Raw genomic sequence first — 24851 nt, 5'->3', positions numbered from 1 at the left:
GCCGGCTCCAGGCACCAGCCCAGCAAGCAGGTGCTTGGGGCGGCCAAGGGGAGGGAGCGGCATGTCCGGCTCTTTAGCGGCAATTTGGCAATGGGACCCTCACTCCCTCTTGCCCCACTGAATTCTGAAGTGGTGGCGGTAGAGCTGCCGCAGATTGCGATCGTGGCTTTGTTTTTTGCTGCTTCGGGTGGCAAAAACCGTGGAGCCAGGACTGATGGGGAGGTGTGAGATGGTCTTGGACCAGCTCCTGGGAAAGTTCTACCTCCCGCCGAGATGAGCCAAGGGTTGCACAGGCAGGCCTCCCTCGGCCTCCCATCCCTCCTAGTGCCAGAGACTGCAAAGGGAGCATGCTGGGCACAGCAAGGGAAGTGGAGGAGCGTTCTGTGCTCTGGCAGAGGGGCAGATACTGTGATTTAGAGCAGCCCCAGGGCTGTTCTTACTTACGCCAGGAGCTGCACTGACCCATCGGGCTACCCAAAATCTTGCAGGAGAAAAGATGGCTTAAAGCCACCCCTCTCCTGAGCTGCTTCCTCTCTGCTGCACCTCCACAGCACAGACTTGGGCCCAGAAATGCTATAGAAGTGTCTAAGTATGGTGGTTATTATTAAGAGCTTCGCACCCAAGCTGTGCTGTCTCTCCACAGAGCCAGCTGGTGGGTATTTCAGTTTCCTGCAGCATGCTGCGACCTTTTCACTCCCGGCTGCCACATGCTGCTTCTGAAGAAGGCTGGCTGTCTCTTTCCAGCCCCCGACAGAGCTCTGAGCAAAATGCGAGGGATGCATCAATTAGCAAGGTCTTGCTTCAGCCCTCTTGAAGTCCAGGGGAGTTTTGCTTTTGATGTCAGTGGGAAAAGGCCTAGGCCTTAAACCAGGCGTGCACCTCAGTGCAGGAGATGAAGGTGTTTGTGCATGAAAAGAGGATGGAGAGCAGAAGCTTTCAAAAAAATAATCCTGTTGAATGTAAGCGTTGGTGATGGATAAACAGCTACAGGGGCTGGAGGTAAGAAAAAGCCAATTCATGTCCATTCTGAGACAGAGTCTTGTGATGGAGGGACGCTTATTCATTGGAAATTGACTAAGAGCTGAGACCCACCCAACTCATTCCACTGAACAGCTGTCAGCAGGGAATAATGACTTTTAGCCTCGACTGAATTTGAACGGATGGCATCCCATCTCTAAATTCACTAGGCCAGTCCCACATTTAGAGGTGTCATTAAGCCATTTAGACCAGTCCAGCCAAGCCCTATCTATATAATATGGTAAATGATACCAGAGCAAGGCAATAGGGAAAAGCCTAAATTACACGATTTGCAGCCAAACTGCAACTGTCTGATTGGCATGGGGAAAACTGAATTAATCTGGACAGAGGGGGGGGTGTGCAAGGAGTTGAGAGACTATTCAGCGCAATTGGTGAGTATTGTGGGCCATGATCATACTTTGGATAAACAAGGTTCTCTGATACTTGAGGTTCAAATAAACGGGGCTGGGCAGTATCATGGATGCTTAGATTGTCAGCTCTTGGGGGCAGGGACCATCTTTACGTTCTGTGTTCGTACAGCCCCTAGCGCAGTGAGGTCCTGATCCAGGTCTAGCTGCTACGGTATTACAAATAATAATAATTGTAGAGCTCGGTCTCTACACAGGCCCCGATCCTGCCAGCTGATTCGTGTGGGCAGGTCCCCGGCCATTGATTTCATGGGGCCTGCGTGTAGGCACTAGGATTCTGACTGCCTGGCTTGGATTCCAGGATCAGGGGCATAGAATTCCTTTCTTGGCTGCTTCTTAGCGTCCCCAAATCAGTTTAATTCTGAAGAGTGCAGACCAATGCGGGGAGAAGTCATGGCGGTTAGTCAACTATCACATGACTTGGACATTAGCAACTCCCTTCAAATAGCTCAGAAACGAAACTAAAAATAAATTCACACAGGGACAACTAGATCGGATTGCATCAAATACCCCCCTCTTCTGCATTTCCTTTCTATGTAGGACTCTCTACGCTGCGGGCAGAATTGAATGCCAGGCAGTCACAGTTGCTTTGCTGCTCAGGGGACTGGCTTGCTGGAGAGAAGTTTTGTTTCCTTTCCTCTCTGTAAATGTGGTTAACCCCAGTGGGGCTGACACCCTAAATTATCCTGACACTGAGGCTGCATGTGAAATCAGAGACCTGATTGCCAGTCTAGGGGAAATCCACCTTCCACTCAGAACAGTCTAGGAGGAGTTTACATCTAGGGTGACCAGATGTCCCAATTTTATAGGGACTGTCCTGCTTTTTGGGTCTTTCTTATATAGGCTCCTGTTACCCTCCAGCCTGTCCCGATTTTTCACATTTGCTCTCTGGTCACCCTATTTACAGCTGACCTTCTGGAATTAGCCAGTGATGAGCTATAAAATGTAGGCTTGTGTATGTGCTCAATGGCCCACCTGTATCAGCTTTGTCCTCGTTGCTCGGGCTTGTATACCATGCACCCAAAGTCCTGTTCACCTGCCGACAGCAGAGACAAACAGAAAGCAGGCTCCTTGTTCGGAAATCACCAAGTCTGCCTCTCCAGGGAGCTCTGCACCCAAAAAACCTCCTTCTCCCTCTCAGGGTCACACTCACAAATGTTTCTCCAGGTTTTCAGCCTCTAACTCACACAAAAGGCAGCTTCAAAACCAATCTCTTAGCTCCTGCATTTACAATCAGGGAAACCCCTCAGCCCACACCCACCTGCCATGTGCCTTGGGCAGTCCCTCCATTGATAATTGCTGTTGTTTCCTATATAAGGGGGGCTTGTTTGCACCTTCTGTTGAATCTGAACAAGTGTGTTTGGCTCATCCATTGACTTCCTCTAGGTTTTCAATTGCCTTTTAAATCAAGGACTCATCAGCCATTCTCATGTTTCAACATAACCCATCCTCATCAGGCTTCAGAGTTATACAGCACTGCCTCCGCATCCTCCTGTGCTTGCACTGTTGCCTCAAACATCCTATTTGTCTGTCAGGCTGTAAGCTCCCTGGGGCAGGGGCTGAGGGTGTCTGTTTTAGGCAGCTGTTTTCTGTGCAGCTTTGGCATTGTATAAATAGCAATCAGCTGGGTGGTACTGCTAAATGCCTTAGCTTCCTGATGGATCCACCCTCAGTTAGCCACCCAGCTTCAGACAATTGCTGGGAAAGTTCCATCTTAAAGGGCGGGTGGAACTTGGAGCTAAACAGATTGGATGCTTTTCTAAAAGAGATGCTCTTGATCTACCACAGCAGGAATTAATTCAGGGAAGTCCTCTGGCCTGTGTAATTCAGGGGGGCAGACAGGATGACCATAGTGATCCTTTACAGCCTAAAAATGTCTGAATCTCTGTGATCCTTCCCATTCCAGTTGAGGGCCATTTTCCACAGCCTTACTACCGAGGGAGGCAAGCTTAATACTCACAGAAATGTAGGGCTGGAAGGGACCTCAGGAGGTCCTAGCCCCTGCCATGAGGCAGGATCAAGTACCCCTAATCCAATGATGGGGATTCCACAACCTCCCCTGGGAGCCGATCATCCTACTTCACACATGGCTCGGGGAAGCAGGATGAAGACCCTTTCCCTCCCAAGTTCAGGCCAAGGCTGGCAGAGCCCCGCTGTGACCTACATGCAGTAAGTTGCTGGGCTGAGCCCAGCTCCCAAATGTCCACCTCAGATATAATGGCATTTCACCTATAACGCAGTAAGGATTTTTGGCGCCTCACGACCGCGTTATATTGGGGTAGAGGTGTATGTCCCGTGGCAGCGATGGTTTGGGCCATTGGCATTTTGATGTGGCATTGGGGGCTTAGGTGCCCTGCAGCTGCATTTGATAAGGACACATTTTGACACAAAGTCGTCAGCATGGGTGAAGTTCCGGTGGATTTTGGCCGCTTTATAAACAGCATTTTGGAAAGGGCCAGATTAAGACAAGCTGGGCCCTAGGCAGGCCCCATGCCATGGTCTTGGGGATAGCAGTAAATTTCAGAGCGAAGATGAAAGGGTCAGTTCACACTTCTGAGCTGTTGTTTAAAGCTTTTCTTTGCACTCCTGAGGGCTAGAAACTTTTTTTTTAAATGAAAGCTGAGATTCTGGTGTATTCATGTGAGTCCAGGAACTGAACCCTACGCATTTCCCTATAGCACCTAATGCCAGAGAGGGATTAAGGTTTTGTGGGGCCCTGTGTGGCGCTAATGCCCTAATCTGACCCTCCCTGGGGGTGGGAGAGAATGGATTGAGGCTTCTCGGTGGTGCTGGGCAGGGGCATTTCCTTGTACTGGGTGTTGGGGAGATCTTATGCCTGCTTCATAATAAAGAGGATCATCACCATAACTTATTGCTACAAAACCGCAGCCAAGATCTGGTGTGACCACTTACCTCGAATAGTTCCTTGGGAGTACAGGATGTTGACAGAGGGCACTGCACCAGGCAACTTTAAAATATTTGCCTAGTCTCTTCACATTCACATTTGGGGTCATTCCTCCACTTCCACTTGGTCATATAGTCTCTAACCTTTGCCATCCCATCTCCCACTCAGTTTAGAGCATGTCAGTGTTTTTGTTCGAGGTTGCTTCCTGGAAAGGGGAGTTGTGCTGGAGCCGGGGTCTCCACGATCATCAGCATTTCCTGCGCCAGTTGGTTACTCTGTAGCCTTCCATGGGAGGATTTTGGGGTTAGGGATTTTTGAAGGCAAAGTTTTTGCTGGAATTCAGCCTCTTGGGTGGTGCAATGTGTCCATGCAACGGGCATCTTGGATCTCGCATCTGTTTTGTCTTTTGCCTGCCAGAAAAACAGTATGGAGAGTGTATTGGTACCAAAGGGCAGTTCCAGAGAGAGGTGGGTAGCCCAGGTGGCTCCAGGAGGCTGAGGGACCCCATTACTGTGTGTGCTTGACATGAGCTTTTCACTGCTTGGAGATAAACCGGTTTATGACGCAAAGATCCAGGGAGAGATGGTTTTGAGGCCCCCTACGATGACAACGGGCAGTTTAAAGGCAGTTCTGAGGCCCTCCGGTTGGCAGCAGGAGGTTTCAAGGCCCATGCAATGACAGTGGATGGTTTCGAGCCCCCTGCGATATTGCAGCGGGGTTTTGAGGCCCTCAGGTTGGCAGTGGGTGGTTTCAAGGCCCATGCAATGGCAGTGCATGGTTTCTAGGCCCCCGGTGAGTACAGCGTGGGGTTTCAAGGCTCCCGGAGATTACAATGTGTGGTTTCGAAGCCCCCACCCAGGATGGCAGCCAGCAGTTTTGAGGTGGTTTCCAGGCCCCCCGGTGGCATTGAGGAATAGTGTCATGTGAGGGTTACAACATGGCGTCCCCTGAGGGGTGACAGTAGGATCTGCAAGGCCTAGTGAGAGCTTGGGAGCGAGGTAATGGTTTCACATGGCCAGGCCTCGCCTAGAGGCCGGGGCACTCAGTCCCCATGGCAACAGCATGGGGCAAAGAGGGAGGTAGTGGATTCGCACGAGGTGATTGGTCAGTGATGCTGTTAGTCAAGCTGTTTGGTGGGCGGGCGTATTTGCGCGTTTAGGATTGGTGAGGAATGCTGTCGTTCGGCATAGGTTGCCCAATACGGTTGATCTGCATTTTGTTTCTCAATCTGACGCGAGGATAGGCGGGCTCAGTTGTTCTTTGGCTCATTGGCCCCGCGCTCCGTCACTGAAGCTGTTTTGGGAGAGGGCGGGGGCGGGAAAAACATCTATTTGCCGATATCCTATTGGGTTTTTTAGCTGCCACTCCCCAGGGTGTGAAGGCGGGTGTAACTGCTCGCCCTGGGATTTGACAACCGCCTTGTCAGTCACCCTCCCTTCTGTGGCGGATTGGAGAGGATGCCGCGCGGGGCGGGCTCAGACCCGCGGTGGCAGGGAAGCGGCTGCTGGTGCGGCTGGGAGTGGGCCCGGGCGGCCGGCGGTGGCTGCCTGTGGGGCCGGGAGGGTCGCGGCTGAGGAGCGCGGAGCGCGGGTACCAGAGCGCGGCCTGGGAAGGGGGGCGGGAAGCGGGTGTGGGGAGGGGGAGGGGGAGGGGAAGTGGAGTGGGGGGCGGAGTGGAGGGGGCAGAGGGGTGGGGAGGCTGAAGGGGGACTAGGGGCTGCTGGGGGGAGGGAGAAGGGGGGAGTAGTGGGGTAGCTCGGGGTAATATGGGGAGGGGTAGGCAGTGTATGGACGGGAGTGTGTAAATAGGGGGCAGTCGGGGGATTAGGAGAGACCAGAATTGGGGGGCTATAGGGAACCCCCCCTTCGGTGAACGTCCCCTCTGAAATATGGGGTAAAAGGCGGCACGTAAGTAGTGTTATGGGGCAGTTCTAATGGGAAGCGTGAGGGGAGCGTGTTCCCCCTGGTGAGTTGGGGGGAAGGGGTTGTCTTTTCCGTGGGATCAGAAATGGGGGTCAGTGAATTAGAGAATTGTAGGAGATAAAGGGGTGTAGGAAGACAGGGTAAAATAGCTGGAGGGGAATTTAAGGGGTGAGATTTTTTTGAGTGCCGGGGACTGAAGAGTCTTAAGTAACATGTGGCTTTGAGTAACTTGCACCCCATGATGCCATTTAAATAAGAAATGGGAAACCCCATCTGTAGTGTTCAGCACTGGTGGAGTTCCTGATGCTCTCACACGTGCCATGGGGGGTGTCTTTGGGACGATTTAGGAGGATGAAATTGTTATTAGAGGGACTGAAAAGCTCAGAAAAGCATGGTGACCTAGATGCTGTGATTAAAGGGTTGTAAGAAAACTGAAACCCGGTGGGGAGGGGCTCCCTCTTCCTTTCTGTTTATGAGTGACTGAAATCAAAAGTTTTCCAGTACAAAAGGCAAATGTTTTGACTACTGGATTAATTAACTGAGATCTGACATGTGAGTGAGTTGATCAATCAGAAAAATTGGGCTGTAATTATATATAGGCTTGGAAGAATTAGGGTTTTGTCGGTGAATGCAGTATATATTGATTTCACTGTATATGTGCAAACTGACAAGAAAATATTTCGATCGATGATAATCAACACTTAGACAATGCTTGATAATTTGTGAGAGTTAGATTTAAGGTTATTTACTTTGTGTATTTTGACATGTGATGTTGACAATTTTGGATTTTAATGGTTATAAAGTGTTCACTTTTTGAATCTCACATCTCAATATCTGCTATTGCTAAATAATTGTCTGGCCCTCCTCATAATTTCCCACAACTGTGAAAATTTAAATTGATAAAAATTGAAAAAAGTGCTAAAAGAAATAAAATTGATATTATCTGTTGAAATTGTAAAAGAAGAATTCTACCAAACCTAATTACATGTTTACATGTAACAACTGAGAGGGAGGTGGGGAATTGAAATTGTGCTTGTTTTGCCCTGATAGGTTACTTGGTTGCAGAAGAGACAGCTGAGATTTTGGGATTAGAGGTTAATTTAAACACTCCTCCCACTCCTGCCCGATTTGGGAGTTGAGCAAAGATATCCATCAACTAACAATCCTCAGGTGATGATGAGTCCACACCTGGCAACCTTTGAAATCTATAAAAACCCAACAACCTGGAGATGCTGGGTGGAGGAGAAAAATAGGGGTGTACCCTTTGACATCCTCAAAATACATTGAACTAGGACAGGTGTTTGAAGGGACAGATGGTGGGGGTACATTTTGCTACAAAATTGGGGGCTGCACTCTCCTCAGTTGGGACACTTGCTGTATGGTGAATTGCCCAGGAAGGTCACATTGTGGAATCAAGGCATCATAAGCATGTTTTTTTGTCTTTAAAGTTCCCTTGTGAGTGATGGGCAGGCAGAGGAGAAAGGACTGCATAGGAAGATAGCAAGCCCTAGTGTGTTGCAATGTTGTTCTCATTGGCTGTGCAGTGGTCATGGTTGCTTATTAACCACGGAAAGCCCCTGTTGGATTATTATAATCTCATTGAAAACTGGAGTGAAAAGGAGTCAGAGCTGAATTCCTGCTCCAGAGAGTGGAAGCTGATGCACCAGCCTAAGAATAGAGTAGGGAGGGGGAACTCAGACAATATTGATTCAAAAGATAACCTTTGTTTTATGTGCGTTTGTGGCTATTTATTCGGCAAACCATCCTTCTGAGGGAAATAGATTTTATTTTGTACATGGCTTGTATACAGTGGTGAAACTGATACTTCCTAGTATAGTAACTGCATATGTAATGCGTAGGGTGATGTCTCGTCAGCGTCTTACTGTGTTTGTTTTCTGGTTATATTTCAGCTTCTGATGAAACCACAGCTAGGACTGGAGGAGCTGTTGAACCCTTCCTTGGTCGAAACCTTTTGACTCTTCAAGCTTCCTTCAGGAAGCTTCTCAAAGCAGGAGGAGGGGGAGAAGAAGCTGCCAGCTGTCACAGAGAATACACCCCGCTGTGGAAGCAGGGTGGGGAATCAGGAAGGCTAGAGGAAGTGACTGCATGTGGACTTTTGAGACAGTAAGTCACATGGGTTTATATGTAGCCTCATGGACTGTTATCAAATAGCTATAGTTCTGAAGAGGAGGGGAAAGTGGAGGTTGTTTACTAGGGTATAATTTCTTTCTCTGGAGATTTAGATCATTAATTTGGCTCGTCTGAGTAATCTGGTGACCTTTTTTTAATTCCTGATCAAGAGAACCTAAAACTGAAGTTTTGAATTTTCCTTAAACTCTTAATCTTGGTGAATTATGATACTTTGAGCTCTTAATTATTGGCTGTTTTTTTTTTTTTTAACATTCCACCTATGTTTGCTTTTTTCCTCCTCCAGAAATGCTTTCTTTGAAGAAATATTTCACAGAAGGTCTCATCCAATTCACCATTCTACTCAGCTTGATAGGCGTTCGTGTGGACGTGGATACCTACCTGAACTCACAGCTTCCCCCTCTGAGGGAAATCATTCTAGGCCAGAGCTCTGCTTACACCCAGACCCAGTTCCACAACCTTCGGAACACCTTGGACGGATATGGCATCCATCCGAAAAGTGTAGACCTGGACTATTATTTCACAGCCCGCAGGCTTCTCAACCAGGTGAGGGCCCTGGACAGGTTTCATGTGCCCACCACTGAAGTAAATGCCTGGCTGGTGCACAGAGACCCTGAAGGTTCTGTGTCCAGCGCCCAGCCAAGCCCAGCCATCACCCTAGAGAATAGCAATGGCCTGCAAGATGGGACCAGTCCTGACAATGGCGTGAGGGAGAGTGGACCTGAACAAGGATTTGGTGAAGAATTGGAAGACCTAGGAGCGGTGGCTCCTCCAGGGAATGGAGACTTGACCAAAGAGGTAGGCAGCACCTTCATTTATAAAAGATACATGCCAAAGAAAGGGAACTGTTTGTGGATTTCTATGGGATAGGAGTAGTTTAGAGCATAACATTGAGTGGTGCGTAGCTTCCACATGTGTACTCAGCACATATGTACTCAGCACCTCTGAATATCAGGTCCATTAGTCTGTGAGCCACATGGCACTGAACTTAATATTAAGGTTGGGTGGTTCCGGGCAATTTCTCTTCATGTGTGCTATGTCTTGGTCTGAAATTGGGTGGCTAGTCAGTAATTCAGTTTGAGTGCAGATTTGCATTTATGGGAATGATACAATAGCACCTTCTCTTTCCCAGTATTGGGTAACAGGTTCATCCCATGAGTCACCTGGTGGTAGATTACTTGACTCTGGAGTTTGTCCAAATAATGTTTACAGCTTGGTTGCCAACAGAGAGTGGGGAGGATGGTAAATTAGAAAGTGGCTTTTTTTCCATCTGAGTGTATTCTCCCAGTTGCTATGACAGAGTCACGTGTTTGGACCCCCCCACCCTCCCCCCCCACCCCAGCAGCTGCTACTCTTTCTTTGTGTTAGGTTTCTTTGGCAAGGCATGTTCAGACTTTGCTTCCCTGTGGCTGTATTGTACTGCTTTTAGTGATGGATTCCAGTGGAGAATGTTTGCATGGATGCTGTGCAGCTCAGACAAGCCTTTATGTATGGTGGGGAGTAGGCATGGGGATTTCCCAACTGTCCTGATCCATAATCTCCTGTGATGAAGCTTAGAGGCAGCTCTTTGGAGTCAGAAGCAGGGGAATTTTGCAGGCAGCTGTTGAGGCTATCTGGAACTTGTCATGTGATTTCAGTATAGCTACAGGCAGGAAATAGCATAAATGTCTCTCTGATGTGAAAGTGTTCATCCAGGAGAGGAAAAAGGTGAAACTTTCTTCAGATCTGATAATGTACTGAATGGCATAATCTTGCCACTGGAAGCCTACATGGAGCATAGCTTGCCTGAATATAAGGCACTTCCCCTATCCGCTAGAAAGGGCACCTGCTAGGGGAAGGAACAATGGCTGAGAGAGCTAAATCTGGCACTGTTACTTAATGTTTAGAGTAGGGGACTGAAAGTAAGAGAGACTTTCTGTGTGACTTTGGACAAGCTGATAATTTATGGCACTTTCCATCTGAGGATCTCAAAACACTTTACACAAGTGGTCACAAATCTAGCTTCTTACCAGTCCAATGAGAGACGTGTATACTTATTCCCATTTTGCAAATCGGAAACTGGGGCACAGATGGAAGTGACTTGCTCAAGGTCAACAGTCTGTGGTAGAGTGGGGAAAAGAATTCAGATCTCCCACTCCCATCCTATGGCTTCACAACAAGACCAGCCTTCTCTGTGCCTTGGGTTTTCCCTCTTTAGAATGGGGATAATGTACCTGGAGATCTTTTGATGACAAATACTATATAAATACAAAGTGGGGGTGGTATTTAGGAAGCCGGAGTGAGAGGAGGCAGAGTGTATGGATTGTAGGAAGAATCCTACTGCAGATTTGTTTGGTCTGTAGGTTGGTGGTATCACTGGTTTCCTGATGCCTGCTCAGCTGTATTTTTTTTAACTAAAATTGTGCATTAAATACCAATCCAGCTGTAAGCTCTCCATATGCAGGATGCAGTGACCTTGCTGCAAACCTGGCCAGCTCAAACTCGATTTGCTGCAAATGAGTCTCCTGGATGATCCAGATTCAAGCCTTCTGGAAAGTGTACTTGTCTGGACTACTATAATTGCTGCTTTTTTGGGGGCCGGGGGAAGGGGGATCACTAACCCTTTCTTTCTGTATTCTACGTATTCTAGTGCATGTTTTCTCCTCTCATCTTTTCTATTTTTCACAAAGAAGTCTGGCTCACACCTTGTAGAGTTTTTTTTCTTTAAACCTGCATCCAGAAGATGTGCTGTGACTTCCTTTGGGACATGGCACTTTCCTGATGATTTTTTTTTCTTTTCTCTCTCTCCCCCCCCACCCCCATTTATGTTCAGCACTAGTGGTATGCAGTGCTGGGAAATCCTGCATCCCAATCCCTCCTCTCCTGATGAACATGCACTTCATACCTTGGTCCTGCTTGTGAAGGCAGGGGGCTGGACTCAATGACCTTTCAGGGTCCCTTCCAGTTCTATGAGATAGGTATATCTCCATATATCATATTACCTCTCTATGTTCCCCAAGGGATGGACAAGACTGTACTTGTGGCTGATGTGAAGCTACAAAGCATGAAGTCTTGATTCCAAGCATTTTCTACGTAATCATTTTTCTTTGTCTAGAACCTTGAACCTCATTCAGCTGTGTGGCTGGTAAATGTAGAGGGACCTAAAAGCTTTTCTGTCAGGTATGCTGTTGTGCTGTGCTGTGCGGTTCCTGGCAGACACTGTAATTGGAAATCACCTGAGACAGGCTGGAGGTTTGACTCTCCTGCTGATATCCTGTGGGAAGCAGACAGGAGCGTAGTGTTAGGCAGACAATTGCAGAAGTAGGGGAGAGACATTTCCCAGGCCTTCTGACACTTACAATCTGAATAGAGTGGCAACATTTTATGGTCCAGACCAGATCTTGCTGTGGGGGAAATGCATTGTATCTTGGAGCTGGAGCTCACCCTGTGGTATGGTGCAAGACACTCTCTGTTTCATTGTTCTGATTAGCTTTGAAGATGGTTCTGACTTGGAATTTGACTTGCTGTCCTGTTCTGTAAACGTACTAATGGTGTATCCTGGTGAGGTTATATTCAGGAGCATCCCAGTGCTTGCTCGCTCTTGTTGTTTTGCTACTATAGCATCCCAAGGGCAGGGTTTTCTTTTTTTTGTCCTCAGTGTCTCGTCTGAGGTTTTTCCTCTTCCCCAGCACAGCATGGGGGAGGGAATTGTAGTCCTGTTGGCTGATCTTTGAAATGAGTGGCCCTGTCCCTATAACGTTTCCACAACAAGAGGATAAAAATACCCACCAAGTGGAACATGTGACGAACTGCTGGTGCTGGGTATTATCCCAGTATGACAAAGTCCCTCTCCAACCAGTACTCTGGTAACAGGGTATTAGAACCTGGGTAAGATCTTCTTACACTTGGCTGTCTGCATAGAACGGACTTGTTTACAGTCAGTTCCTAAGGGACAGGAACCAGATAAAGTGACCAGCTGAGGACATACTGTTTCTGTTAACCTTAGTGATGAGGGATAATGGGAACTCTTTTTTTGGGGGGTGGGGGAGGGGGTTTGAGAGGATTTAGGTGTCTGCTTAGACTGGGAGGTGCAGTGTTAGACAGGGATAGCCCAAGGTTATATAGAACTTCCTTGTCAATATTGAGATTGTAAACAGTAAATACTAAGTGTTTCCATAGACGTAAAAGCTTTTTCAAAGAGGAAAATCTTATTAAACAGGTAACTCATCAGTTACCCATCTGTAAAATGGGGATAACGACAGCCATCCATTTTATTAAAGTGCTTTGCGATCTGTGGATGCAAAATCCAATGTACATACGAAGTATTATCGTTTTACACAGATGGTGAAACAAGGGCACAAAGAGGCTCAGTGAGTTGCCCAGCATCACCCAGCAAGTCAGCGGTGGAGCTGGAAATACAATTAAGGTCTAATAACTCTGTCCTGAGTTCTAATTTGCCACAAGACTGTGAACTGCATCCACTTTAAGTGCTGGTTCTTCTGAGAGGCCTCTAAGTAGTGGTGTATTTAGAGGAGAAAGGCAGAGACTGCAGGTACTGAGGGTTAGCTCTGGGGTTATAGACTTTAGCTTGCAATCCAGATGTTATGACTTGGATCAGATAAGGATCAGTAAATGGATATTTCAAGATGAGCATTTTGGATGTGCAGGACTTCCCCATCAAGCTCCACAGGGAGCCAGGGCATGTCCCCTGTACATACAGCTTGGGGGGAGGGGACGGGGGGCTGTGATAACTAAAGGACATAGCAGAAATGGAAGGGATCCAGACATGGAGCTAAAATGATTTGAAACTTGTGGAGAATATCATATAAAGGGATTGAAAAGGTTAGGATTTAAGTTTAGAGAGGAGACAAATAAGGGGGGCACGAGAGAGAGAAAATAATAAATTATATAGAGAAGGTAAACTGGGCATTCTTGTTTTTCCTTTCCCTCTTTGCCATAACTAAAGCTGCAGGTTTGTCACAGCAGGGGAAAAAAGTCAAGGGTCGGGTGATTTTCCTGTTTATCAGTGGCGTTCTTTGTTTTGTGTGTGCGCCCATGACTCGCCCCACAGCAGCAGCTTCTGTCCCACAGGGCTGGGCCCAGCTCCCTTCTCTGGGCATTATGATCATGTGTGTGGAGTTGCAACACAAACCAGATTTGGCTAAGATGCCCCTTTGTCTTGATGGAGGGGGATAGGTCAAACCTACGCAGTGCTGTGACTTGGCACGCCAGGTCACAATACCCAGAACATGGTGCTGGGCCCAGCCTCATTGGACGCAGGAGCAACTTAGGCCAGAAATGAGTGCAGGGTATGCTCCATCTCCCCTCTGGGAGCTGCCCTTCCCTGGGATGAGTGCAGGGCAGGCTCTGTTTCCAGCCTTTCTCCCCCTCAGGCCGAGCTGGCGCAGAAGGTTCTATTGTGCATAGTCAGTGCCTCCTCTTCTTTTCATGGCATTTTTTCCTCAAAGGTTACGGAGCAGTCACTCAGTCTGGACTCTTACAACATTTACCATGACTGTTCTGTGATTATTTTTTATTTATTAAATACAGAGACAAATCTGCAGCCGTACCCATAATGCAAGAACAAGGGGATAGCCAGTGAAATTGAACAGTGGCAAATTAAAAACCGATACAACAGTTTACATAACACATAATTAACTTGTGGAACTCACTGCTGCAAGATATCAGTGAGGCCAAAACTTAGCAGGATCAAAAAAAGGATTAGACCTTTATATAGAAAATGAGAATATCCACAGTTATTAGGCCAAAAGATAAAGCACTGGATCTCAACCCCGGAGTACATGTACCCTTGGTGGTACACAGCGGTCTTCCAGGGGGTACATCAACACATCTAGTCTTTTTGCCTAGCTTTTTTTATAACAGGCTACATAAAAAGCAGTAGCAAAGTCAGTACAAACTAAAATTTCATACAGATAGTGACTTGTTTATACTGTTATATATACTATATGTTGAAATGTAAGTACAATATTTATAGTCAGTGGATTTATTTTATAATTATATGGTAAAAATGAGGAAGTCAGTAATTTTCTAGTACTAGTGGCTGTGACACTTTTTTGTATTTTTATGTCTGACTTTTGTCAGCAAATAGTTTTTAAGTGAGGTGAAACTAGAGGGCATGCAAGACAAATCAGACTCCTGAAAAGGCTACAGTCGTCTGGAGAGGATGAAAGCCACTGATCTAAAGGATAAACACTTCTTGCTTCATAGCATAAGCCAAATGCTTACTGTCAAGGGTTAGACAGAAACGTCTCTTATGGGCAGCTTACTCCATAACTGTACAATGTGAGGACTCCAGCACCTTCCTGAAGAATCAGTTACTGGCCACCACTGGGGATATAGTGCACTGGACTAGATAGACAACTGGTCTGACTGGCATAGCAGTTCCTATTTCTAACACGCTCCTCTCCTGCTGGTGTGGGAATGATGGGTGCAGGTCCATGACTGGCTCTGGCAAGGCTCATGCTCTCACATAAATATAGTGTGCAAATCCTCCCCAATCTCCCAGTGACATCACTGCACATGTGCAGATGGCACAGACACCCTGTCTCTGGTTCTGACCTATTTCCCCCCCTTATGGTAGTGGGTTCTGGTCTTGCAGGTGGTCTACCACACCAAAGCTGGGTCCCGCCCCGGCCCGGTTTATCCGGGCTGGGGGGGGGGAAGACTTCGCCTGTGACAAAGGGGGGAGCCGAGCTGCTGGTAACCTCCAGGGCGAATGTAAAGAATCCTGGCAAAGGTGCCATTCGGCCCAACCTCATGGCAGCCCAGGCCAGGCCCCCCCTGGGCTATCACTGCCTGGAGCTGCTGCTGCCGCCAGCAGATGCTGTAAGTTTCATGGGGGGGGGAGGGGAGGAGAGATCCCTCTGACGCTTCGCTCCCCACTGCACCATCCGGGGAGCGCTGGGTGGGGCACCTGGCGTGGGAGCGTCTCCTCAAGGAGACACAGGCCCAAGCAGCTGAGCGCGAGGGGGGAGGGGACCCGGGGGCGGAGCCGGGCTCTCGCCGCAGCCTAGGTGACGAGCGCAGGGCGGGGAGGAGACTGGCTGCCTCTGCATCCTCGCCAGTGACCCGGGGCACGGGATTGGCCCGCGCCGCAGCCTAGGTAACAGGCGGAGGGAGGAGACTGGCTCCCTCCGCATCCTCCGCGGTGACCTGGGGGAGGGGATTGGCTCGCGCCGCAGCCTAGGTAACAGGCGGGCGGGAGGGGAGGAGGGGGATTGGGTCTCGCTGCAGCCCCAGCGCTGAGCATGGGGTGGGGATTCCATCTCGCTGCAGCCTCAGCCATGAGCAGGGGGTGGGGATTCGGTCCAGCTCCTGCCTACGCAACAAGCGGGGCCCATTACTGGAGCTGTGGCTTAGGGAGGGAGGAGGGGCCGGAGGGCTGGCTGTAGCGCCCCACCTGTGGATCACATGCTGTTAGGGGGGCTTGCAAACAGCCCGGGGTCCGGCCTGCCAAAAAACGCTGTTACTGAACTCGGAGATGTCTGTGCGGCACCGTGCCCGGGTCTCACAGCTCTGCCTGCCTGGAATTCGCCCCACATAGACCATGATCTGCAGGGACAGCTCCATGAGCAGCAGCTGGGGACATGAAAAAGGTATCACTTACCTTAACCCTTTTATTGCTGCTCCAGGCGAGGCAGAGGCGGTGGGGAGAGACCTAGGAAGTCTTGTCTCGAGGAGACAGATGTGTGATCAGAGCACAGGATAGCTGGGGTAGTCAGAGAAAGGGTCCTTGCTGAGGTTGATAAGTGACATTTGGGCCTGGGGGGACTGGTCTTTGGGGAGGGTGTGACAGTGAATGCTCAGGGCAGAAAGGGGGTCAGGGGATGGTTTCACGGTAGCATTTGGGATACTGTAGACACTGTATGGTGACATTGACCTCACAAGAGGCTGGTGTTTAGGGGGCTCTGGTTGTGTTTCTTGGGGGGAGGGAGGTAACTATTGTGGATTCTTGTCCGTTTCTGTAAGTCCCAAATGTGATGGCAGCTTCTGGGGAACCCTTTTCACAAGAGCAGGGAGAATCTTTTTAAGGAGGCAGAGATGTCCTGTCTCCTTGCTTTGAGGTGGGGGAAGCCGGGCTAAGGGCTCATTGATAAACTGTGAAGTCGACTGCCATAATTTTTCAGTAAAATAAACCATCCATGCTATGATGTGGGAGGCAGGTTGGGGAGGAATCTGTACGTCCCAGGCTTAGGTGGTAATTCTAGGGTAGGGCCTTGGGTCCTGGTCATATTAAAAGGCCCCTGAGGTTTGAACCAGCACAGGCTGCTTTTCAGGGGTGTGGGTGTGCCTGGAGTTAGGCTTGCATTAGAGGGAGGGGCCTGTGGGTAGTGGTGGCTGTAAAGAGAGACAAATGTTTGCAGATTCATATTATGTGGTTAGGGATGAGGCATTTGGGTTCTTGATCATGTTGATGCTAGGGAGCAGAAGGGTGGTAGCAGGCATTTCCCCTCACGCTCAGGGTCACAGATTCTTTGCATGGGGACCCTGGGGCTGTAGAGGGAGGGAAGATGACAGAGTTCTCGGAATGGGGTTAAGTTCCGGCAGGGTGTGTGTTGGGAGGGATCTCAGTTGGAAGGCTGCGTTTTCTCTCATTTGAAGGTGATGGGCTGGGCAGGGCTGGCATCTCTGCTGTCTGTAGACAAGTGGTGAGCAGGCAGCAGGCCGGCAGCAAGGATCTCAAGTTGCATCAGGTGGCTGGGAATGCAGGGTTTTTCCTCTCCAATGCACTCCACCCCTTTATGCAAATACCGAGAATGGCACCACAGGCTGATGCAAGCTCCTCCATGGAGCAGTAATCCTGCATGACAATTGGTCCTCGCCATCCAGCCGGCATGGTGCAACCCAGAGGAGTTAAAGCTGCAGACTCCCTTTTTCCTGAGACGCGAGGAGGCCCCTGCAGAGCATGGAGAGCAGGGAGGAGACAGCTAACCTCGCTTTCCAATGGAGTTCGGTTCTTTCTCCAGCCTGGCTCCATTGCACAGCTGCTGTTAGAGACCTAGCCAGGCAAAATGACCGTAGGCTGTTGTGCAAAGGAGGCACAGCAGCTGGCCTCTGTGCAAGGCAGGAGCAAAGGACTGGTGTCTGGAGTCCCTGATGGGGGTGGGGCGGTACGTGAAAGAAACCATCATGGAAGGTTGGAACTGTGTCCAGTACTAATAGATGGGTGGGGACAGGGCACTGTGCCCCAAGGAAGGTGTAGTAGCAGGTGGGAGTGTTGGTAGGGGGGGTGCACTGTAGTACAGAAAGGGTGGTTATGAATCTGGGTGGAATGAGGGCATTGTGTTGTAGGGTGCAAGGGGTGCTTGTCTTCGGAGGTTGCTGTGCTGCAGGAACGGGCGGGGGAGGGGTGCAAGGGAAGAAGAGGGTCTTCCCTCCATAGTGGGGTGTAGATGAGCCTGCCAAGTGCTGAAGGAAATCTTGTGTGTCTTTCAGGACATCGATTTGATTGACATCCTGTGGAGACAGGATATTGATCTCGGCGCTGGGCGAGAGATTTTTGACTACAGCCATCGCCAGAAGGAGAGCGAAGTGGACAAAGAACTGAGTGATGGGAGGGAGCATGGGGACAGCTGGAGGAACGGAGGGAACGAGACCTTGGATAGAAACCTGCTAGTTGATGGAGAAACGGGGGAGAGTTTCCCTGCACAGGTAACAGCCCCCTGAGTAGGGCTTACCCCTCATTCCAGGGTGTATTGCAGTGTTCTGCAATTCATGTGTCTGCCACTCAGCAGGGGAGGAGAGGGAACCATCAGCTAGCTGTTATTAGCAGTGGCACTTAGTGACTTTTAGAGGGGACACTCTTCCTCCTCTCTGGCTGATGGTAATGGCTGTTGAGCTAAGAAAGGGCATGAAGCTGAGCACCACGCATTTGGATGACAGGCTGCAGTGTTGGAGAACAGCTTGTCTCCCAGGCTAGAGAGAACCAAATACAAAGGTGAACTGGGGAAATAACCAGGAAGCTGCTGGCATCCTGATTATCTGCTGCGAGGAAATACGCAGGAGGATCAATGGTCACAGAGCAAGACAAGGCCAGAGTCTCTTTGAATGTTGACAAAGCTTTATTCCAGTGAGCAGTTTGGGAGTGGGAGTCGTAGGCTCCTGTTCTGCTTTTAGGTTCTTTGTAGAAGTTGTGAATGAGGAGCAGGGGGAGGGGAAGAGCATAAGCACTGAGCAAAATCCTCACTAGGGGTAGTCCACACTACCTCCTAGTGATTGATCTATCGGGGATCGATTTATCACGTCTCATTTAGATGTGATAAATCGATCCCCGACCGTCGACTCCGAAACTCCACCAGGGTGAGAGGCGGAAGCGGAGTTGACCGGGGAGCCGCGGCTGTCAGTCCCGCGCTGAGGACGGGAGGTAAGTCAGTCTAAGAGATGTTGACTTCAGCTATGCTATTCTCGTAACTGAAGTTGCACACCTTAGATCGATTCCCCACCCCAGTGTAGACCAGGCCTAGGCTATGGGAAGTTTGAAGCTGAGTCTCTATCTGCACCATGTGTCAGTGAAGCTAATCCAGAAAAGTCAGCATGAAGCTAACCTGAACAAGAGTTCATTTGACCCCCTGGCCCATTTATGAACAGTATTGCCTAGCTTCAGAAAGTCATGGCAGGTGCTCCTTGGCTAGCAGGATGGTGATTGCAACTTGATGCAAAAGTGTGGGGGACTCTGGATATTTGGGCTCTATGAAGAAGATCGTAAGCCATTGGGTCCCTGATGCCCTTGGTTCAGAAACTTGTGTCCTACCCTTTAGAGAGGTCCTTACCCTTCAGTAAACTGTGCTGAAATGATTCATTGTCCCAGGTGCCTGGCGTGGTGGATCAGACGGCCCTGTCGCTGGAGGAGTGCCTTAGGTTGCTGGAAGCCACCTTCCCCTTTGGGGAGAACTCTGAGGTGAGTTTGTGCATTCTTGAAAATGGAAACCATTTCTCCATGAGTCATTTCTAAGTGTGACAGATCCAGAGCCTGGTTTTGTTGGTGCATTGGGATTTGATGCCTTTTGCCTCCCATTTAAGACAAATATTGGAAACCACTAAACTGGTAGTAAATTGGGTTAATCTGTCTAAGGAGGCTCCAGGCACAGCTCCTGTGAAGCAGCCAGTGGGGAAGATGGTCACAATTAATTAAGGGCTTCTGACTTTGTTTCTAATTAGTTCGCAGTGAACTGTAGGGGAATAACAGCAGCTAGTTCTCAGTCTGAATAAAAGAAAAGCAGTTCCCTGTTGTGGAGCCTGAAAGGCATTCAGAGCTTTGCTGACCTGCCTCTCCTCAGCAGACCAGATGTGGACGAACACTGCTCTGTATTTAGTTTCCAGCTGCAGATGCCTCCCACCTAAACGAAGCTGTGCCTGGTGAAAGCGAGTCTTCAGCTATCCAGAGCGGCCTCCTGTCTCCTCTTCTGACGGAGACAGAGTCCCCATTCGATCTGGAGCAGCAGTGGCAGGACCTTATGTCTATAATGGAAATGCAGGTTAGTTCTTGCTAATTGCTTTACAGTGGTTAATTGTCTGGGTTCCCATTGCTCCCTTTTCTCTCTCCAGTGGGTACGCGAAGCAGGACTGATGGAGGGGTGTGTGTGTCGTGGGCATTCCTGATCTGTGTGTAGGTGCAGAGCAGGACTGCTATTGGAAATGCTTGAGAGATATGCCCCCAGGATGTGATATCTCATCCCCTTTGGGCTAGCTGAAGTATATGTCAACATGCTGAATGTTTAGGTGAGGGTGATACCTGGTGCGTGCTTTTCCCATCTCAAGCTGCTGCTGTTCATTGTAGTGGTTTGATGGCTGTTCTAAGCAGCTGAGATCTAGAGTGTAGTTGTACTTTTGGGTCAAAAACTGCTGCACCTATGGCTTGGCTCATAGTGTGAAGTTTTAAAACTGCCTCTTTGGGGTGGGGCGAGGGAACACAGAGGGACAGGAATTTCTGATTGTTGGCAACACGAGTCTTAAATCTTCCAGATTCTCCAGACTTCATGAGTGCTGCTGGAACTAGCTCACTCCATGATCTCTGCAGGCGCCTCTCTTTTCTGTTTTTAGCCTCTGGTGGTGTTTGCAGTGCACAAAGGAAATGGGGGAGAAGGATAGTGCCCAAGGCTGGATCATTTGCTGAACTGCTTTTAATCTCTTTCAGGCTATGGAAGTGAACAACACAACTGCTGAAATCCTGTATAATGGCACAAATGGAGACCTGCTGACTGCTAACTACAGTCTAGCTCCAAACACTCCCATCAATCAGAATGTCAGCCTGCATCAGGCATCTCTGGGTAGCTGCACACAGGACCTCTCCTCCCTCTTCAGCTCAGAGATTGAGAGCCCCTCCGTGGCTAGCAGTTCAGCCCTGCTCCAACTGGCTCCTGACAACTCCACTGGCCTCAACACCACCTTTGGGTCTACCAACTTGAGTGGGATCTTCTTCCCTCCACAGCTGAACAGCACAGTCAACGAGACAACTGGCTCTGAATTACCAGATCCATTAGGGGGTCTTCTAGATGAAGCCATGCTTGATGAGATCAGCTTGATGGACTTGGCTATTGAAGAAGGTTTCAACCCAGTGCAAGCCTCTCAGCTGGAAGAAGAGTTTGATTCTGACTCAGGGCTTTCTCTGGACTCTAGCCATAGTCCTGTTTCTTTCAGTAGCTCAGAAGCATCTTCTTCTTCCTCCTCCTCCTCATCCTCCTCTTCTTCTTCTTCTTCCTCTTTTTCTGAGGAAGGAGCTGTAGGCTACAGCTCAGACTCTGAAAATGTGGACTTTGAAGAAACCGAAGGGGCAGTTGGATACCAACCGGAGTACAGCAAGTTCTGTCGCATGAGCTATCAAGACCCATCAGAGCTACGCTACTTGCCTTACCTGGAGCATGTTGGTCACAACCACACCTATAACATGGCACCTGAGAGCAAGGAGAAACAATCTGATTTCCTGGATAAGCAGATGAGCCGGGACGAGCACCGAGCTAGAGCCATGAAGATCCCTTTCACCAATGACAAGATTATAAACCTGCCAGTGGAGGAGTTCAATGAACTTCTCTCCAAGTACCAGCTCAGTGAGGCACAGCTGAGCTTGATCCGGGACATCAGGAGGAGGGGCAAGAATAAAATGGCTGCCCAAAACTGCCGTAAGAGGAAACTGGACACCATCCTGAACTTGGAACGGGATGTGGGAGACTTGCAGAGGGACAAGTCCAAACTGCTCAGGGAGAAGGTGGAATTTCTCAAGTCCATTCGCCAGATGAAACAGAAGGTGCAAAACCTGTACCAGGAAGTGTTTGGGCGCCTGCGTGATGAGAATGGCCAGCCCTACTCTCCAAATCAATACTCCCTACAGTATGCCAGCGATGGCAGTGTTATCTTGATACCTCGTGCCTTGGCCGACCAGCAGGCCAGGCGGAAGGAGAGAAAACAGAAAGACAGGAGGAAGTGAGCCAGGGGGAGGAGGAGGGAGCTCACTGAAGTTAGACACTGGAGAAGGGCTGAGCCTGGAAGTACTAAAGGAACTTTCATGCCTTCTTATCCAATATATCTTCTCAAATGTGACTGCTGCCGGTCAGTGTACAGGAAGAGACTGCTGCACGTGGAGGGTGCAGGACCTGCACTTTGAATTTCTGATGGCTCCCATCAGGGAGTGACTGGGGAGGAACACACAGTGAACTGGGTGAGCCCAGCTCCCTCTACAACCTGGAATCCTTTGAGTATGGGGAATAAGCTGGCATCCTTGGTGGTGAGAATCTGCAGAAGATGGAGAAACTACTGTTTAGGAACTGGCTTCAAAAAAGATTTAAGCAACTGAACTTAGTTTTAGGAGAGACATTTTTCTGAACTTCCAAAGTTCTGTGACTTCAGGTAGTTGGTTTTTTTTTTTTTTTTTTTGGTTTTTTTTTTTCTGAACCAGTTTTGACATTGGTGTGTGATAAAACCTGACTTAATTCCAGATTAACCAGTTTCCCTTCCTAGATCAGACCAGTGCATACATGGAAACACAAAGTGGTGTGACTTTCATTAACTCTTTCCAGTCTGAGGAACCTTAGATGGGGATGGGAGAGCTCTTATCTTACCGTCTCTAGAGCTGTAATCCTCATGTGCAGTGGACCTTAGCAGCTGCGCTACAGCTTTGGGGTAGGTGGATCTGGAAAGGGTTGATAGAACCAATGTGATGATGTATCCCCCACAAAACTCAGAGCATGTCACTGCCAATTAGCCAGCACCATGGCATTAGATGATGGCAAGCAGTAGCCTGCATGCAAACACTGTCTTCTCCCACTGACTGGCTGAGGAACCAGGGTGGAAAGGGGTGGGTGGGCTTGGGTCTAAAGCTTGTCTGCAGCCAGTTCCTTTCCAGCTGCAGCAGCTTTGGGAACTGGCTGCTGGATGGCCTGAAAGGAGGCGCATGTGGGGTTGAGGTGTAGCAATTCTGGTTGGTATAGAGCACAATAGGGGGAGCAAGTGGTTCCTCCCCACGAAGTGGGCTTGTCACTTATAGAAATAGACATTGGTTAGGATTCCTGTTTCTCAGCCATGCTTTGTTTTCCAGGGCTTCAGCCCTGTTTTCCCAATAAGCTCTAGAGCGCTTGTGTTGAGTGAAAGAGAGAAGCCCCAATGTTCAAAGCTGCTCAGTGTAACTGTGTGTGATCACATTATAGGAGTCTTTTCTGTCCCTAGGTGTTGGTCTGACTTCCTTTGTTTTAAGAAGGGGGGTGGGGGTAGTGCCTTGATCGCTGCTGGTCTTGGTCTGTAAGACTGAGACAATCCTAGAAGCTGTATTTACAATATAGCACAGCTGGGCGTGTACTGACTTTACCAGCAACCGAAAAGCAAAATGGCTTTCCTAGCCAGTCCTGTGCATGTCATATGGGGTGAGGCCATAGCACTGAATGGAGAATGTGCATCCTCTAGAGGACTTGGGGAGGGAGGCAGTATCTGCAGTGAAAGTAACCTTGCAATGGAAAGTGAGAGCAAAGGTCTGCTGTAGACAGCCTGGAGAAGTCTAATTTCATATTCTGGCACTGCAAAAGAAGACATCTGTCTAAAATGTGTATTCCAGGCTATTTTAAAAGCAGCTGCATCTTGTCAGAGTGCATCACGATGAGAACTATAGGGCACTTGGTCAGTATATTCACTGTGCCATGATCTCATGCTGATCAGCAGGGGATGGACTCGCTAGGACCAAACCGGTCTCTTCCATCTTTAACTTCTGTGATTCAATGGCTTTACTTTTGTATATGCATGAGATGAAGCACAAGTAGTGGAGATGTGGCTGGGTGCAGGGAGGTTGGAATGGAGCCCTGAGTGTATGTTTTAAATTATTTTCCTCTTAGGACCTTTATTTTAATGATCTGTGACCTGTCAGGGAGGGAGGAGAGATTGTGAGCGCACAGGACAAAAATAAAATGGCTTATTCGCTGTATGTTTGTTTCATGGAGTCTCTTATTATTTTTGGAGCAGAAGGAAAGCTAAAATATTAATGATCCTACCTGGCAGTTGCTTGTATAAAATAACTGCCCTCTCTGCACCAATTACCCCCAGACTGTCTCTAATCCAGGAGAAGGAGCAAACTTGGTTCGCCTCCTGAGCACTAACCGGGCCCAACCATTGTAAGTATCTGGTATCAGCTTAATTCTTATTCCTACTTTTTTGGGGGGGAAGAAAAAAAGAGGCTTAAAGGGCTTCTTTCCTAGTTAAGAGGCTCTCCTTTCTCCTTCGGAGGCACTTTGCTCCAGCTCCCTCTGACTTTGTGCTTCCATCACTGTAGGGTCAGACTCTTAAAATAAAATATTCTCTGTTTCAGAGGTGCTGCATATCCAGTTTAAGTACAGCAGGGAGAAGCTCCTGGTTTAAGGCTTTCTCCAGAGTTCCTGACTGGAGTGAATTGGATTCTGACATCCATGGAGCAGAGCTAATTCTGAGCAACTGACTTTGTGTTAGTGGGTTAAAAGGTTTCACACTTTATCAACTAATTGGTATCACTAAGCTCTTAACCTTCCCCAGGAGTCGAGTGGTGGTTGCAGGGGCTTTGTTCTTGACAGGGATAGACTAAGAAAAACAGCTTGAAGGCGGGGGGGGGCATTGAAGCAGGGATGCTCCATGGAAAACAGCAGCTACTTCCATATTTCCATACCCTCCCCATTGAAAAGCAGCTGCTAAGACAAGCTTCCATTCCTACTGCATTGGTCAGATGCCAAAATCCTCCCTCCCCATGAGTGAGAGGACATATTGGGAATGGAACTGCTGGCCAACTATCTGCAACAGTCTTAAAGTCCTAGCAAAAAGAAGTGCAGAGCACTCTGGAAGTATAAATTAAATGCAACCCTGCGGCTCCCCTAAAATAAAAGTCAACCACCTTTTGCATTGGGCAAATTTATATTCGAGGTGGTTTCTGGAGGTTCACTCAGGAATGAAGAGGGACTTGGGGGGCACTATTATGGTCTCTTCTTCAAG

The 24851-nt window shown here is 48.8% G+C and overlaps 1 protein-coding gene across 2 annotated transcripts; it reads left to right on the top strand.

Annotated features, from left to right (window-relative positions):
* The first annotated feature begins 5844 nt into the window (after positions 1–5844).
* On the top strand, positions 5845–23028 carry NFE2L1 (NFE2 like bZIP transcription factor 1). Of its 2 annotated transcripts, XM_050934816.1 has the most exons (7): positions 5845–5940; positions 8183–8396; positions 8707–9218; positions 17856–18071; positions 19228–19317; positions 19733–19894; positions 20554–23028. In XM_050934816.1, the coding sequence occupies exons 3-7, from the start codon at positions 8709–8711 to the stop codon at positions 21838–21840; spliced, it is 2265 nt and encodes a 754-aa protein (XP_050790773.1). In that variant the 5' UTR covers positions 5845–5940; positions 8183–8396; positions 8707–8708; the 3' UTR covers positions 21841–23028. The 2 variants fall into 2 exon arrangements, with proteins under 2 accessions (XP_050790773.1, XP_050790774.1); XM_050934817.1 differs by lacking the exons at positions 5845–5940; positions 8183–8396; positions 8707–9218 and adding an exon at positions 15813–16015.
* Positions 23029–24851: the final 1823 nt, after the last annotated feature.

This window comes from Gopherus flavomarginatus, chromosome 25, assembly GCF_025201925.1.
Source record: "Gopherus flavomarginatus isolate rGopFla2 chromosome 25, rGopFla2.mat.asm, whole genome shotgun sequence".
NCBI lineage: Eukaryota > Metazoa > Chordata > Testudines > Testudinidae > Gopherus > Gopherus flavomarginatus.
This window is presented reverse-complemented; position numbering and strand designations above follow the sequence as displayed.

Excerpts from the sequence above, each read along its gene's own strand:
- NFE2L1 (XM_050934816.1), top strand. The coding sequence starts at position 8,709 with ATGCTTTCTTTGAAGAAATATTTCACAGAAGGTCTCATCCAATTCACC. Across the intron at positions 9,219-17,855 it reads ATGGAGACTTGACCAAAGAG|GACATCGATTTGATTGACAT; the intron begins GTAGGCAGCACC and ends TGTGTCTTTCAG. Across the intron at positions 18,072-19,227 it reads GGGAGAGTTTCCCTGCACAG|GTGCCTGGCGTGGTGGATCA; the intron begins GTAACAGCCCCC and ends TCATTGTCCCAG.